A 17,592-nucleotide genomic window follows, 5' to 3' on the forward strand; every position below is an offset into this window, starting at 1 on the left:
GTGGAGATACAGCGACTCGTCTTGAGATAGGGAACTTTTATCTCTGGGACAAGTGGAGCAGTTGCAAGTAAGCCATCACTGAGCTCTCAGGTGCCTATCAGTCCTTTCAGTGATGCTGTCCTATTTTTCATAGGAAACCACTTTGCTACCTGCAGTGTAGTAAAATAGAAAACAGGGTGAGAGAGGCTTCCAGACACGTTTGACGCATCAGCTAAATCTAAATGTGATGTACCTGAGTAGGTAAGAACGGACTCAAAAAGTGAGAGGCCTCAGTATACAATATACTAAAAGTAGTAACAGGCTTTTTTCTCAGCAGGGAAAATCCGTGTGTCGTATTTTTAAGGGAACTGCTGGAGTAAGGATCTGACAAAGAGATCCAGCAGCCTCCTCAGGGGAACTGCCATTAACAGTGAGGTACTTCCAGCTGTGCTTGGATGAAATTTCAGACAAATAATAAAAGAGTGTTTAAAACAAAGCAGAACAAGGAACATATAATAAAAGTTTTCAGAATGCTGCTGTATCTAAAAGAAAGCGCTCCTTTCCAGCCTGTTATCCCAGATAAGGATGCAGGTTGCTCTTGATAACAATCTTTTGGTACATGGACCACATCCGCTTTGATTCTGCATTTGCAGCATGGAAGTACAGGGATAGAGTGTCATTTATGGGGATTCAGTCCTCTCCAGCATGAAGAACCGGCATGTAAAACTGGAGCAGGATTCTCCAGATGACAACTGAGATCAAATGGAGAAGAATTCCTAAATAAGCACATATTCTTACATGAGGAGTCTTAGGCATTTTCCTTAGGAAAACATTTCACGAGAGCTGAAAGTTCAGAATGCACAATACTGCATACTTAGCCATCATCCCCTAAAAAATAAAGTTTTCCTTGTGTTTCCACTTTCCTGTCTCTCTAGAAGGAGGTTGTAGCAGCTCAGCACTAATTTAGGAGTGATACTGAGTGATTACTAATGTGTCATCACTTGCAAAAAATCCTATTGTTTCATCTTGAGGCAGCACGGTGCAGTGATATGTGCCAAGAACTGGCAGTTGGGATTCCTGGCTTCTGCATGTGACCTTGACCAGTAATTCTAAAAGTCTCCCTGGCTGTAAAGTGAAGATAGCACCTCCTTCACAGAATTAACACTTTCAAGATGTTTGGATCAACATAAGCTATTTTAAATCTGACACTATGAAATATTTCTTTTGAAGCCTGTTGTTACCTGGGCCGTGTAGTCATAAAGTACTCTGTAGTCCTGTGATGATGTGATTCCAGCTTGTTCATTTACAAAAATGGATGCATAGACTCCGTCTGTTTTCTCTGGTTGGGAAGGGGAGGAAAAAAGCCACCACAGAAACAAAGAGTTCAGTTGCTTATAAATGCATGGGATCATACGCAAGAGTTCACAAATACAAGGGTTTCTGTTCTCTCTCTGTCTGGAGATGTACATGTATAGAAAAGCTGCTGTGAACTGTAGGTAAATTCTTGCACAAAAACTGTGTCCCATTGATTAAATGACAATACACCCATTGAACTTTGTGGGAGGTCAGAAACTAGCTTTAGCCTCATCCAGGTTGGGAAAAATGTTTACCCTGCTAAAGCACAATCCAAATGGTCCAAATAGGGAAATGCTGTGATTGAACTGGTTGCTGTGGGTGGTACAAAATTCTAGCAGTTCAGTGACTCACATAGGGCTTTTCTTTTTCCCTTGAGAATGGGAAAATATTGTGCCGCTGGGTCACCGGACATTTTCCAGTAGTTTACATAGTTCCCAGATAACTTTGTCACTGACATAACTTTTTTGAAGGAAGTTGTTTTAATCCAGCTTGTCATAATTAGGGAAACCTCTTACTACGCTGTGTAAAGAAGTTCAGGAGCAACTGCCCTCACCTGCTCAATGCTGCATTGCTCTACATGGGCCCGAGCTGGTGCCTGGTGTTTTCCAGCTGCTGTTTGGCAGCACTGGAGAGTCCCCCCTGCCTGAGCACCAAATGCAACAAATAAGATAGTCTGGACTGTGTTACTGGGTGCCCAAGCAGGCAGGCCTGAGAAAGGAAATTGATTTGGGTATGTTGTAAAGCTGTTTTAAAACAGCTTTTTATTTTCTTTAGGTAAGAATCACAGTTAAATGTTTTTGTTTTAAATCAAACCAGTAACCATGTCATAAGCCGTTACTTTCTGCACAGTCAAAGTACTGATTTAAATGTCATTAATGATAAATGCCTAGTGGCAAGGGTTACAATAAGACAGTGTAACTTTGAAATGAGATGGATATTTGCATGAACCTGGTCTGTTAAAAACTTTAGATATTTTCTTGGGCTTTTCAGAAATAGTGTGTTCTACCTTGGGAGAGAACTGTTATCTAAGTCAAACTGTGTTGTTCTGATCATACAGCTCCCCTTTGCCTAGACAGAGGTTTTTCAAGATTATATGGATTATTTGGCACTTTAAACTGGGAAATATGCTTAATACACATCCCAGCTAAATCCATTTCCTGCCTACTCTTAGTCTTGATTGCCAACATGAGAATATCTGCTGTACTGTTTCTGCTCCATGTGAAAGCTTGATTTAGCTCTAAACCAAACACATCTGGTAAACTTATTTCCTGAAGAGGCGTACCAGGAGGAGGGGCTGAAGGAGTCACACTTTCCGTGTTGTTCTTGCTGCTTCCATGCAGTAATCCAGAGAATCTGCAGAACCAAGAGAAGCCAATGACAAAATGAGGGAACAGGACTGGGTATGAACATTCCTTCATCTCAGCTGTCTGACTCAACCTTCCCTCCATCTGCTGCAGCACTGGGGAGATGTCGCTCCTTCCTGTGGTTTTCTATTTTCATTTATGTTGTAGATATATTTATCTTCAGTTAAAAATATATTTTTTAAAATGCAAATACTGAACCATCAGCTATCACTAAATTGTGCATAAAATGCACCAGATAGTGTTTTGTTCTTGATCCAAAGGCTCGTGGTGCAAAACTCCAATTATTTCACAACATTAATATGATGAGAATTATCAGTTGTTTATAAAAGATTACCATCCCTTTGTCTTTAAGGAAAACTGATACAATTTAAAATACAAAACATGTATTCAAACCTTTCTAAAAACTGAGTTTAAGCAATTTATTTTTTTAATCTATCCCGAGTTATTTTCTAAATCACAGCTGAGTACTGGAGACTAAGTGAAGTGAGAAAATGAGTTAGGATTCTCATTCATAGATAGAAATAGCATTACATGCCTAAGGCATATTTAGAGGGTTTGATTTTTCAGCTGGTGAATGCTCAATGTTTCTGGAAAATGGACATCCAAACTGAACAGCTTCTGAAAAACTCAGACTGAGTCTCTCCAGGCTGCGTGCCCATGCAGAACACACTTGTATTCTAAATGGCAGTTCAGCTGTCTTCTGTAACTGTATAGGATGCAGCGTTAGAATTCATTATTATAGAAGATTGTACTGGGTTTTCTGTGAGGGGTTTTTTGGTTTTCTTTTTGGTAGTGGGGGAGGGCTATGGACATAGCCCTGTAAGAAGCTACCAGAAAAGCTCCCCTGGCTCCAGTGTCAGAGCCACCTCTGACCAGGGCCAAACCAATCAGCACCCCTGTGAATTCATGTATTTAAGGGGGGTGCAGGGCATGCCTTTCTCTCTCTTGCCCCAGCCCTGCACAGCTGGGCCAGCCCAGCCCCAACTTAAGCTTAAGCCTCGCTGCAGCTCCAGCCCAAAAGAGCAAGCTGGGAACCTTTCAGAACCATCAGAGGAGACCTGCAGTGGGGAAAGAAGTGGGACCTGAGGACAACAACTTTAAAAAACACCAAGGTATCTTGAAGGAATAAAGGGGTGGGGGGGTGAAGAAGATGCAGAGCCCAGGTTCCCCTTTTGCAACTCGTGGCAAGAGCCGGGTCGACTGCCTGCAGCCCTGGGGGGGAGAGCCACAGAAGCGGTGGCTGCCCCTGAAGAAGCCGTGACTCCAGGCAGTGAGAGCTGGAGCAGTTCGTGTGTGAGGGAACTGTGACAGTGGGCAGACCCAGATTGGACTTCTGTGAACTTTTTCTCCTGTGGGAAGGGCGCCACATGGAAGCAGAGAGAGACTGGGCCGAGTCCTACCCAGAAGAGAAGTGGCAGAGACCACATGGCATAAACTGACTGCAACCCCCATTCCCCCTGCGCCCCGGGACTAGTGAAGGGATGGGGAAGGTGGGGGGAGGGCACGTCGCAGTTGGGGAAGAAACCGGGAACAAAAGCTGAGCCTGAGAAGAAGGGAGGGGTGGGGGAAAGGTGTTTGACTTTAAGATCTGGTTGTATCTTTCATTGTTCTACTCTGTTGGTAACAAATTAAAATTGTTTTGTGGGTTTTTTTCTCCCTATGGCGAGTCTGTCTTTTGCCTGTGACCTTTTAAGTGGTGAGAAGCCCTCCCAGTCCTTATTTTGACTAGCCCCCTTTTTGGGGCATCACGGTGCTCAGTTATGCACTGGGCCTAAACCACGACAAAGATCTGGTTTCTGACTGAAAAACAAAGTATTGTGTATAAAACTTATCAGCTCACTAACAAGCCTGGACCACATTTTAAATGGGAGATCACAGCCCGCTCCTTGTCTTTGCCATGGCTTTTCAAAATATAAAGCTCTTCTGCTTTAACAATGATGCCATTCCCACTGAAAAATAGCCATTTTAGTAAAAAATATTTAAACCAACATATCTACCATGCTCTTCTGATGGTATGACTGCATGTTACAGCATTTACCAGCATAAATGGATTAGAAAAAGAAAAATTGCCTCCCTAATCATCACAGTTATTCCACTAAGTGTTTTTTCCTTTTGTTTAGATACAGAGAATGGCTCTTTGTTCTGCTTAGCTGGGCGGTGAAGTAAGCCAGGAGATAGTGCCGAAAAAGACAACTCTCTCCAGCCTTTGCTCCCAGCAAGAGTCACCTTTGCCCTCCCTTGAACAAAGTGTTTTGTTGCTGTGTTCCATGACTCACTGGGAAAGAGGAAATAAGTGAATGTTATCTGTTTCTGGCCAACTAATTGTTTTATGAACTTGTCCCTTGTCTTTCTACCCACTAGACCATAGCAAAATTACCCAGACTCTGGTTTTAATAAGTTTACTTTTTCAGTCAAGTTTGTGTTTATTGATACGTAGCTGCATCTTGCTATGATGAAGAAAGTGATAACTTTCCTGGTCCAGTTTTCTGTCATCATACATTGCCATTCATACAAAAAAATACCTGTTCTGGGATCTGAAGTTTGCCACTCACCTCTTCATCATCCCACAAGACTGAGTCGGGCTGCTGTTGCTTCTGTTTAGTTCTCTGCTATAGTAGTTCTCATATCCTATTGCATCTGCAACAGGGCAATAAAAATGAGATGTTCAAACAGGCAAAACTGTTTTCTCCCCACCAGAATGCAACCGATAGTTTCAACCATCAGGGGCTGCTGGAGCAAATTGCAATACAGTACCTATCTGCACTCGCCTGTAAGGTGGCTGGAGCAGCTCAGGGATACCTGGGGAGTTGACAAAAGCCATTCAAGTGACTGTAAGCAGCTATGTCCTCGGTAGAAAGGTGTGCTTGACCTGGGACAAGCACAGTCAAGGTCCTGAAGAACCATTCTAGTTGCTCTGGTTAACCCTAATGAAGAAGGCAGTTTCCTCTGTGACTGTTTCCTCTGTTGCCTTAAGGCCCAGGATTGAAGGGAGCAGAGCATGGTCATTGTGAGCGTGGGACTGCGTTCATGATACAATTGGCTGCAGGGTGGGTTTTCCGTTTTTCTTAATGTACTGAGATAGGAATTTTTGTTGGGGCTGGGGAGATTTCTGAACATTATTGCCAACAGCAGTAATAAGCAATCTGCTGGTCTGTGCTCGTGCTTAAGTGTCTCTCTACCTTTTGTATCTCCTCCATCCACCTCCTGAGAGTCCATTTGCTCTTTACCCAGAGATATTTGGATTTTATTCTCTCAAACACAGTTCTGCTACAGCTTCTTCACTCTCCCCTGTGGTGTGGTTAAGGGTGAAACTGAGACCATTTCCAAGTCTAGCTTTACAGATGAGATAGTTACAGATGGATTTATTTACTTTTCATCTCAGAACTCCCAGTGTAGTTGCTTAGAGCTGGTGGCCACATACCCTTTCTGCCTTCTCTATGTTAAAGCCAAACAAACATGAGTGAAGTCTCTGATACTGTATTATCTCAGTTCTGATACCAGCAGATTAAGAAAGACATTGGACTTGGGCTAAAGGTTGTGTTGACATTGGATCAGCCAGGATCATAAGCAGAACAGGCATGTTCAACTAGTGAGTGTGAAGAATTCCTACAAATAAGGCTCACAGGGATTTTTCTGACCAATTCAAGGGTCTCATATTACCCTTCTAGATAGACCTTGGTATAGTTTCTAGTCTGTAATGCATTGTAAGATTCAGTAGAAGAAAGGAGTGAGCAATAGCATCAAAAAACCAAAAGCTTTTGTCAGGACGAAGGTCATCTGCTACACGGTGCAAAACCACACGTGGATTTCCTCCTGCATTTTGGAAATAATAAAACAGATCAAGAAGTTGAGTAATCTCATTAGCCAGAGCTGTGGAGCTACTGGGATGTTACTTCCAGAGCATGTCACCTTCTAGAAGGTGGCAAAAATAAAAACAACAAACCAACCAAAAAAACTTGGCTAAAAAAAAACCCAACACCACAACAAAAATCAAGTCTGTTGTTTCTTTGCCTTTCATAAAGCTCTCAAGGGCTTTTCCCACCTATTTCTTATTAGAAATGAGTCCTGACATAGCCAAGAGCTGTTTGCAGAAAATTGCCTAGGCGACTGGAGAATGAGAAATCTCACATAGAAAAAAAAAACCAACCTAGCTGAGAATTAGATTTCTTAGTATACAGAAGTTGTTTCACACTGTTGCAAGGCACTGTTCTCCCTTCTGCCAGTGAAAATGTCGTTTACCTTGGTAAATGCTCCTGTATCAGTGAATTAAAATCCCCTATGTAAAGAAGAATAAACTATAGCAGCAAAATGGCATCCAATGCACCGGTATCAATATATTAATTTTTAAAGATTCCCCAAATCCCAATTCTTAATCATCCTAGGTGTAACAGAAAGGCTGAGTGAAAAACAGGCCCCAGAGAGCTCAGTGCTGGGTTAGTGGCAGAATCTGGCTCTATTGAGGTTCCTAGGGTGCAAGTGCTGCCAGCTCTGAGGTCTGCAATGAGGTCAAAGGGATGTTAGCTCTTCCCGAATGAGATAATTATCCCTTGGGACAGGGCATTCCTACAGCTGATGTTTGCACCTATACAACTCCTAGTATGGAAGGTTTTTTTATCAGTATACAATTTTCATATGCCAGCATAACTTATTGCCCATTCTGAATGGAAGTAAGCTCCATTGATACTGCTGAGGGCACATGAAGGAGATTTTGTCTCTGACGTAGCAGTATGATTTTAGAGCAGATAGTGGAACAGTGTGCACAGATTTTAAAAAAAAGGCATGAGAGGAAGAGATCTTTCCAACACAGATACATATCATCAGCTAATGAAGAGATTAAAGAGGGATTTTTCTCTGGTTTTACAAAGGCTGTGAATCTTTATTTACTGCAGCAGCTGCACAGAAGTGCAAGCATTCACTCAGGCTATAAATATCTTGTATTGCTTGTTGAAGTAAGAGGGTGTGGTTTGCGTTTGCCCATCTGAAACATTAGATAGCCTCGTTTCTGGTGATGTGTTTGGAGAAATCCTACCCTGGAGCAGCATGTTCTCATTTTACAACTGCTCTTAGCTCTTGCTGTCCAAATCTCCATTTCAGCCCAGCAGTTTTGACCATTGAAGTAAATTAAAAGGCTGCTTTAGCTTGAATGGGCAGAGTCTGCGAACCTTGCATTGCTACTGCATGCTGGAGCAAAGCCAATTTCATTCAAAATTTCTTCCAACTAGGGTCTTGCCCTTATATAAACAACTCCCTGAGAGGACAAAAGATGTTATTGCCTATTGGGCAGGTGGAACAGAACAGAATACGAAGTCTGGTTTTCTCTGTGCCATGAATGAAGAGGTGGCATCTCTGTCAAGGGGATACCAGGGAGCAGATACACAATAAGTTGGCTCTGACTTGTCACCACTGCAGGAAATTGCCATCTCTGTAAGGCAGTTTGCCACCTCCTTAGCAGTGCTGGTTCAGCTGTACTGTGAAATGAGTCTGGTTGAAAAAACATCTCTTTTTTTCCCTTCTTTTTTGGAGGGTTATCTTTAACCTGGGTCATTCAGCTATCCCACTTCCAGTGCTGCACAAGGAGTGATGGCAGCACAGAGAAGGGGAAGAGAGCTGCAGTGGATGGCAATGAAGAGCCAGAGTGGGGAGAGAGCAGAAACTCCTTCAGTTGGCTTTGCCTCCAAAGGACGTGTACTGCACAACTACAGCCTCTGTCTAATGGGTGACTCATCTGACAAAACCAATAGGAATAATTACCTGGAGGTTGTGTTCCTGTCGTTTTAGTCTTAATGAAGTAGTCTATGTCTGACTCTACAACGCAGTTCTCCAAGCTTACCCGAACCTCTTCATACAGCTACAAAACAGAATTCAAGAATTTATTTTTTAACATTTCACATTGAATTAGCAATTAATGCTCTTCTAATAGTTTTCTCCTTAAGAGACACTTTACACTTGATACATGTCTGACCTGGATGGGTCTTTGACTCATCCCCTCTACAAACATTCCTGTAAACACAGTTGTTTATTTGTGCTCTGGATGTTCTTTTACAAGAGGAGGATGAAGACAGTCCAGGGCTTTTTGATGCAATAAAGAAATTAATAGCAGGAAACAACCATTCAAAGTCAAAACTAACGTATTCTTTATCTTCCAATTTTGAGACTGGATGCCTTTCTGAATGATGTGCCTGAGCCCAAATATACTTGACTGAGGATTCCCCAGCAAACTGAGGGGTCGAGACATGTAAGTGTCACCAAGTGTGACACAGACCATCTACATCCAGGCTTATATCTGGTTTACATCTAGAGGGAACAAGCTACATTGTTCCCTCTCATTGAACATGCACAACAGCTGGTTTGCTGGAGACAGTCAGCACGCACAGAGAAGGGCAAGCTGGTGCTGTACTGTTGGAGCTCCTCCTCTTCCTCCTCCATGTGTGAAGCTGCTTGGCAGGTGCCCCTACCTCGTCATCCTTCACACACTGCATGGAGAGCTGGTTGCAGTGAACCCACAGTGAGTTGCGAAGAATGGTGATGCGGTCACACTCCTGGAGTTGGAAGACCTAAAGCCAAAGAGGAGATGTGAGGTAGCCTTGTGGTAGTTAATGTTTGCATTGAAGGCAGCAACAGGGCTGAAGCTTCTCTGGGCCAAGTTTGTATGTCCGCAAACCATTCTGAAGGATCCTTTTTAAAGGACATCTTTTCAGCTACTGGAGAAACTACATCTACTTGTTCGTGCTCAAGAATTAGTTTTGATTGATCGCACCCAATTAAAGTTATGTTTTGCAGAAAAAAATAAAGCAGCAGAAAGGAATCGGTATCTGGATTTGGCTGCTGCCTCTAGTGCCAAGGATGTCAGAGTTGGGGTCCTGTCTGCCCATCACACCGAAATCTTTGTGTTTAACAGATCGGTAGAGTGCTGTTGTGAAAGTGTTGTATTTATGTTAGAGGTAGAACCAAAAATATCCATCTCTGCTTTCTAAAAATCTCTTCCCAAACTTTTCTGAAAATATTGGAGTCTCTCTGGCGTTGCCTCTGCTCACTTCTAAGGTTATTTTCATGGTAAAGAGAAGGCATTTTTCTTTCTTCAGAATTTACTCCCTTCCTTCATCTGTCTTACTTTTTTCATGTTGTTGTACAGCTTGAGAAGACTGAAGGGGGAAAAGAGAGAAGTGTGAACTGAGTTGGGGGAAGAGGCAGATAAACTCTTTCTTTAAAAACTTACAAGAAAAGGAAAAAAGCCACCCTGATCTCTAAGTTGTTCTGTTATAAGTAGAACATCAATTTTTGGTTTTCTATGAGGTGTGAAAAGCTCAGATGCTTCCAGCCATCTGTTTCCATCTCCATTTGCTAGTAATTATGTCCAGAACACCGCAAATGTATACACTATTCAGCAGAACATTCAGTTGGGTACACTGCCTGCCATCTAATATCTTACCATCAAAAAAAACCCAACCAAAAAAAGAGTCTGTCAAGGTTGTCAGCTGGCTTTGGGACCACTTTCTGAAAGAAAAAGCTTTTAAGGAGAACCTGAATGATGGAGAAAGAGTATCTCAGTATCCATCCTGAACAAAAAGCCTATGGCTGCAGCCTAGGGCTGCTGAAAATAGGACAAGAGCCCGACTGGGAATTTTCCAGGTAAATGGTGTCCTGTCGGGAAATGCAGCTCATCAAAGAGGGAAGTGTAGTGACTCTGGGCTTGTTAAGCCCTTTGCGAAGCACAGCTGCCTGTTGTGTTAGACACATCCCTTGTGCTCCGACAGCTTGTGCAACAGGCTGCTAGTGAACCTGGGCACCTTGTGCCAAGGAACATGGCACAGCCCCCATGACGAAGGTCGTCCCAGTGCTGCCACTTGCTAGCCAAGAATTTCAGGCTGTGGATGTCCAGTGCTTAGCTGAAGACCTGAGCAACCTCAGCACTTCCAGATTCCCTGCCATGCAGTCAGAAATTTGGGATCTTAAGCTGCTTTTATACTAGTTACTGGTTTTAAACGCCTCAAAAATATCTATTGGTTCTTCTATCTAAAAGCACTTTTAAAAGAAGGTGTTAAAGATGCCTTTCCTTTATGAATGTCTGTTTGAATTAAGCAGTGGGCAGGCCACAAGATCTGTGAGCTCTTCAGAATTCAGCCATATGGGAGAAGTGAAGTGTTTTAGGTTGTGGGATGCTTCACTTGTTTGTTGGCTTTTTAAGAAGGGGGAAAACGAGCATCTTGGGAAAATTGAGGCTTGGCACAATTGCTATGGAATGGCAGCTGTGCCAGCTGTGGGACTTTCCTGGAAAGCTACACTCCTGGCATTTTATTTTATGTGAAAATAAAGCCTGCGACAAGTAAACATAGCAAAATCATACTTGAGCAGATGGGCAAATGTATTTGAAGGATTAATATGATCAAGCATGTGGCTGATTTGATGTCAACAAGCTCCTGTAAGTTGTCGTGCAAAACTTACTAACCAAGTGCAAATCTCCTTGTCCATCCTCAGCATGATGGAAATAGAGACTTACCCACCACCACCCTTCAATTGGAAGATTACGCCATGGCAAAGGGCAAATGTTCTTGCAGGTGAATATGAAGTGCTATACAAAGTAAAGATTCTAAGTGCTTTGGATATCCCTGTTCTCAGAATGCTATGGTGCATGCTTTTTTGGCTTAGCAAGAAAACTTTATTTTTAATCCCTATTGAACTTGTGAGAATTAAACAAAAATACAAAAACCTCTCCTGCATTAGAACAAGAAGCCAGTCTTGAAGACTCTTGCAAAACGTAAACTAAAGGGAATCTTATGTTTGTTCATTTTAATGGATTGGTTGAATTGTTCCTGTTTCAATGTTGAAATTATTTTTTAAATGAAAAATGATTTTTTATGTCTACATTTCTGTTCATTTTCTACTGAAACTACATTTTGTCACAAACCAATTATTTGAGAAACAACCTTAGCTTGGCTGTGATTAGATCATCACGAAAGCGAGTGTATTCTTACTTTTAAGTTGTGGATGAAAACTGGCAACAAATGCTTGCAAATAGATTGTACCAGTTCATAGATTGCTCCACTTCTCAAACCTCTGCACTTACTCCCCTCCTGTATATTTACATACATATGCTGAACAGGTCAGGAGAATGTAAGCAAGTGAGACAGCCAGCACCTATGTCTAAATTCACTCTAGTTTTTGCAAAGACATCTACTGAGACTCCACATAAAGCAAATAGCAAAGCCTTCGAGACAGTATCTCAGGTCTTAGACTGATATCTGCAAATAGGATAAAATAAAAAATGCACAATTACATCGCCGCAAAAGTCAACGTTTACCTCGCAGGTTTTGATATGTTCCTGTTCCCACTCTGTCCTGACCTTATCCAGCTGCTCAATGTTCTGTTTGTACATGTTCTCTGTAAACACAGACACACATAATAGAAACCAAAGCGTTAGGAAAAAATATTATGCAGTCTTTCTCTTTTTCCTCCCATTAGGACTTTGCTGTGGTTCTTACACTTCAGGCCTGTGGTTTGCTAGAGGATGTGTGAGCTTGAAACTGATGGGCTGCAAAGATATTTGGGGTTTTTTTCTTTGCAACTTTATACCAGAATAAGCATGCTCTCTGCATGGTTTCCAGACCATCTCTAAACTTTACAGTGGGGATAATGCAAATCAGAAATGGACCATGCTTGGGAACTGAGCATCCTTAGGCTCTTTCTGTGCTGAGCCAGCCAGGTAAGCTATATGATTTAGTCTAAACTTTGACATGAGCAGTGAGGGACAAGTATGAGCTCATGAACTGGCTCAGATGTCTCCTGACCTGTCCTTCTGGACATATGCTGTGTTTCTGGCTGGAAAATGCTACCATAGAGGGAACCTGGGCACTGTGTATCTGGTTTGGGCTGGCTGGGGCCAATTTGAAGTGTCATTCTTTTGTGCTTCCAAACTTGCTTCGGAAAGAGCTTTTCTTTCCTCCCTGAAGGAGGTCTTCTGTAGATTCTTTAATGAAAGCACTAGACTTGCATTTCTACAAAGGAAAGTAAATGTAGATGACTATCAGGTTGTTGTTCTTCAGAACTTTATTAATCTTCGAGTAGGTGATTTTGGGAAACCTGACTACAAACGGAGCCAGCCTGGGTGATCTGGATGGTGCTCTATCAAAATCAGTGTGCTGGTAGATCATTGCTGAGAAGAATCTTGGTTCAGGTGCAAATAGAGCATCACCTGCTTCATTTGCTGCATCTCTGCATTGCTTGGCTTTGTTCTGACTCTGAAACAGGAAAAGAAACACCCCAAATTAATTTCTGACCATATTTTTTGCTTCTATCCCTGTTTTTTTGCTGCCTGCTCCATTTTTCCCTTCTAGGGGAAAGGCTCAAACTTGCAATCACTTCTTGGCTCTCCCACCTTTATGCACAGTTCTGTTGAATGTGTGCTATGGAGAAGGGACCAGAATTTCCCAGCTGCAGCCATAGGTCCACTGACTTCAGGGGAAATCTGGCAATTTACATCTTTCCATTCAGACACCCCTGCCATAGGAGCTCGGTGCTAAAGCTTGTGTCTGCTGGCTGAGTCATTTTTTTCTCTCAAGTGTTTGTTGTGCTTTTCTAATAGGTATTTCTAAACAGCAATAAATGGCAGTTAAAATTCTTCCTCTTCCAAGCTCCTCATGTCATACACAGATGAAAAGAGCACAGCCTTTAAAATACTTTGCAAATGCCAGATTATTTCCCATAACCACTCAGAAGCCTAAAAGCAAAATTCGCTCTAAGTAGAACTTTCCTTTTTTAAAAACCCGCAGCTTTTAACAAATGAAATTACAGCTATTATTGACAGCTATGTACTCCCAGGTCTTTCTGCACAGATGGTTATGTCAGTACATTAACACGCAACTCTAAACATCAGTATAACACATTCTTCCACTCTGACCTTCAAGACAAGGCTCAGGTAGGGGTTCTTATGACCATATTCCTCATCACAGCTGGTTGGAAAATGTGTAGTAAGCTGGGAACATAAGCTTCATTCTTATTTGCTTCCTGGCCCAAACCGTCTGCGAGTGCTGTGCTGAATTAACCAGCTGACAGGTTTCTTGTGAGATGCCTCTGTGCATCTCAAATGTGCTGGCATGTGTGGAAGCAATGGCAAGGAAGCACCCTGGGATCCTTCTGCATGAAAGGAGCTGGGTCAGATTTTGGTGCCATTGAAGTTGCTAAGTGTTCTGGCGTAATTTCAGTAGGGCCAGGACTTCATCCCCTCTTTACAGCTAAGCTGGAGGATTTTGTTCATCGAAGATTAGCAAGTGCTGAAAATAAAATGTAAAGTTTGGATGCTGTTTTTAGAGTCCCCATTCCCCCGCTCCTTGAGATGATTTTTGATCCTTTTTGCTTGCACTGCACTGATTTTTATCGAGCCAAAGGGAATTCATTTATTTTGTTTTCTCCATCTGTTCCACTGTAAAATGTTCCCATTAAAAGTTAGTGAATTGTCAGCTACAAGTATGAAGACGATGCAATGAAGGACTGCAGTGCCTTAATTTCCAATGATTTATTTTTGAGTTTGTAAATTTAGTTGAAATTAAACTAACCATAAGGACAAAAATGTTGAGGAAAAATATGCATTTTAATGTAAGATACTATGCCTACTAAATACAAGCAACCAAAAGGCAAAACTGACTGCATGACATACTTCTGACTTGTTTCTTTTTTTAGGAATAATTTCTGAGAAAAAATCTCATTCAGCTTCCCATCAGGATTCATAGAGCACTTCAAATGTAGCCTGAGATAAAGTCATTAGATAACATAGTCCCTTCCCAACCTTTTTAAAAACTCTTGGCCTATCAAAGAACAAGATTGGGGTTAACAATGGAGCTTGTGAGGGAAGGTTTCCGTGGGAAGGTGCTTTGTTTTAATTTTGATTCTAAGGGGTTAATTAGAAGGGAAAGCAGCCCCTGGCATCCCGCAGAATGGGTTGTTCAATTGTATTCCTGTTTAACTTGTATAGGGAAAAACCCCAGAATTTTCTCTGTAAATAGCACTGTCTGCTAAGGTACCTTTTCTGTTTGCTTTGGGTTGCCTGAAGCACTCGTCCGTTCAAAGGACTGCTCAGCCTCATCTGCCTCCTTGCACTTCTGTTCGTAGGTCTTCTTTGACTGTATTGAAAAGAAATCAAATGTGAGGGTTTGGGTTAAGGAACAAGGCTGTAGGTTTTCTCCAGCTTGATGTTCTAAGCATTTTCTGTTTTGCAGTCTGGAGGAGCGAATCAGTACCCAAGTTTGGCCAACAGAAAAAATTCCCAATGACACCATAAGGAGATAGAAAAATAAAACTGAAAAACTGGGGTAAGGACTGGCAGCATAAATTGGGTCCTCTTCTTGCAGCCCTGAAATTGTTTGCTTTTTACAATTGCAGCCAGCTCCCTGCAGAGATGGTCACGAATACACAGGCAGCACTAGCACCATCAGGCATCTGTCTGAGCTACAAGGTAGAGATAAAATTAGGAGCCCACATTCCCAGGGTGCCAGTGGGGTTGGGTTGGCATTTCCACAGTGTGACTCGGAGCATCAGGTGGCTGAAGTCAGTGCATTGCCTTACCCATGGCTCCAAGCTGTGAGACACAGCCAGCACCCCATAGGTAACAGTCTTGGTGTAGTCCTCAGAAGCAAAAGAAATCCTTATTTGCACCAAAACACCTCCCTGTCTTAAAGATGCACTTAGAACAACCATGTTTAAATAAAAATTGCTAATACAGTTCCAACTGTAGCACTGATGGGTCTGCAACTACTTTTCTTTAGAGGCACTTGCCCACTGGAAACCAAAACCAGCTGCCTGCAGTTTCTCTATCTGCAAGCTTTCCAGCTGGAGAGGTTTCCTACCATTTACAAGATTCCCTCACCATTTTTAAAATTGTATGTATGCAGACTGAAAAATTACATTTGCTCCTGTAAGTATCCTTGCCCCCTGTTTGGCCTGGGGCATTGTTCATTCAACATTGACTTTCTGAATGTATGTTTTGGAGACTCTTCAGTGGATCCTGTGGGGAAGATTAGCTTCCTTCTCGGAGCAAGAATCGCATCCTCTCTCTCACACACTCTAGCACACTCACACACTCTTGACCTTTCTTTAAATATAAGTACATGCGATGCAGAATGGTAGAATCCCAGGTTGGAAGGGACCACAAGGATCATCCAGTCCAACCTTTCATAGTGAAAGTATAGTTTAAATGAACTGAGCCATCACCCTGTCACACTGACTCTTAAAACCGACCAATGTAGAGGTATTTACCACCTTCCCTGGGAGATTACTCCAATGTCTGATTGATCTCATGGTAAAACATTTTCTTCTGGAGTTCAGTCAGAATCTCTCCAGAAGCAACTTGTGTCCATTACCCCTCATCTTTTCCATGTGACTCCTTGTGAAAAGGGAGTCTCCATCTTCTTGATAGCCACCCATTAAGTACTGGTACATACAGATTTCACCCTGTCTCAGAATGGAGCCAGTTCGCATCAAGAAACCTGCACAAAACCTCCTTGCTTACCTCCATTGTTTTCTTATAGTGGGACAATTTGCTCTTTTGCATGCGCTCCATTGCAGACTCGTACTGTAAGAAACATATAGAAGTAAGTATTTCTTGCTTTGGACTTCTTCCTCCCTTTTTAGTGGCCAGATCAGAATAGCCATGAGCATGACCTTTCTATAAGCCACATGCCTGTGGGGAGAATGACTTCCCTCTGCTTTTATAAATGACAGGTTTTTAAGTGATACAGAAAACATCAAAGTGCCAGGTAAAAATATAATCCAAAATAATTCTGCTTCAGTGGTTTCCATTAATAGCAGAGAGGATGTAGATCTTCATTTTCATTCTTTTTTTTTTTTAAGGAGGTTAAATAGCGTAGCACACAGTCACGGTGCCCATCAACTCTGACTGCAGAATTCCTTCGCTGGTTTAAGAGCTTGATCCTACATCTTTGCAGACCAAACCACTGTCTCACCCACGTGAGCAAGGGTAGTTGTCCATTTTAAACACAATTTCTGTGTAATTTATATTCATTTCTTCTGGCAAATTTATGCTCAATGTGATTTGATTTCCATATCATCATCTGGTCAGCATTGGAAGGACAGTGCTGGATTCTCTTTTATGGCTTTAGTTGTGCTATGCCCAGCCTTATGTGACAGTGAGATATGCTCCTGCTTGGCAGGGTATGGGTTTCTTCAGTGGGGCTTTTGGTTCTTTAATCTTTATATTCTGCTCAAGCAAAACTCTTTCCAGGGCTACCCAGAGGATTGCTTCACAGTGGGATAAATAGCACAGTCCTGATAGCAGCTACAGCGAAACACAAATCACAGCATTTTGGGAGGTTACCAAAAATGCTGACACTATCTTGCGTGTCTAATGATGTCTTCCTCATGCTGGACAGAGAAAAAAGCTTGCATAAGACTCCAAAACAGTTTTTCCCTTTTTCCCAAGCACCTCTAAACGGCTTACTGTTCTCAGTAGGAGAGAGAGCCTCTCTCTTTGCAAATCCTAGTGGCAAAGTGGTGAGGAGGATACAAATGTTGCTGAACTAGGTGCAGCTATCTGTCCCTACATGCCTTATTTGCTTCCTCAGATCTCCGTGAATCTCAAATCTCAACAGCAGCAGTGGTTTGACCCAGTTTCATATTCAGAGTTCTCTGCTACTCCAAGTTTCTGTGTGTCAGGTTTGTAGACACAAGGTTCTTGTGGCATTGGATACTGCCCATATGTGTTTTCATTTGTTTACATTTAGCACAGAACCAGATATTGTCTTTTACTCCTCCATCAGTCAGTGCTTTCAGTGCTCAGTGACCACTGTTGTCTCTGTTGAAAGCTACAGTGTCAAGGGACTTAGAACTTGACGAGATCATAGGGGATGAAATGGCCTTAAATATACTCCCATTTTTCATTATACAG

General features: G+C 42.2%; 1 protein-coding gene across 1 annotated transcript in view; it reads right to left on the reverse strand.

The window, feature by feature from the left end:
- The window catches only part of PSTPIP1 (proline-serine-threonine phosphatase interacting protein 1), a 34,766-nt gene that overhangs the window by 587 nt on the left and 16,587 nt on the right, over positions 1 to 17,592 (reverse strand). The window contains exons 5-13 of the mRNA XM_010183260.1: positions 16,198 to 16,260; positions 14,714 to 14,812; positions 12,889 to 12,934; positions 11,998 to 12,077; positions 9,155 to 9,253; positions 8,451 to 8,547; positions 5,252 to 5,336; positions 2,618 to 2,688; positions 1,221 to 1,318 (exon numbers count right to left, since the gene is read on the reverse strand). Coding sequence (XP_010181562.1) covers positions 1,221 to 1,318; positions 2,618 to 2,688; positions 5,252 to 5,336; positions 8,451 to 8,547; positions 9,155 to 9,253; positions 11,998 to 12,077; positions 12,889 to 12,934; positions 14,714 to 14,812; positions 16,198 to 16,260 — 738 coding nt within the window. The remainder of the gene's footprint in view (positions 1 to 1,220; positions 1,319 to 2,617; positions 2,689 to 5,251; positions 5,337 to 8,450; positions 8,548 to 9,154; positions 9,254 to 11,997; positions 12,078 to 12,888; positions 12,935 to 14,713; positions 14,813 to 16,197; positions 16,261 to 17,592) is intronic.

Source organism: Mesitornis unicolor, unplaced genomic scaffold, assembly GCF_000695765.1.
Source record: "Mesitornis unicolor isolate BGI_N332 unplaced genomic scaffold, ASM69576v1 scaffold15614, whole genome shotgun sequence".
Lineage (NCBI taxonomy): Eukaryota > Metazoa > Chordata > Aves > Mesitornithiformes > Mesitornithidae > Mesitornis > Mesitornis unicolor.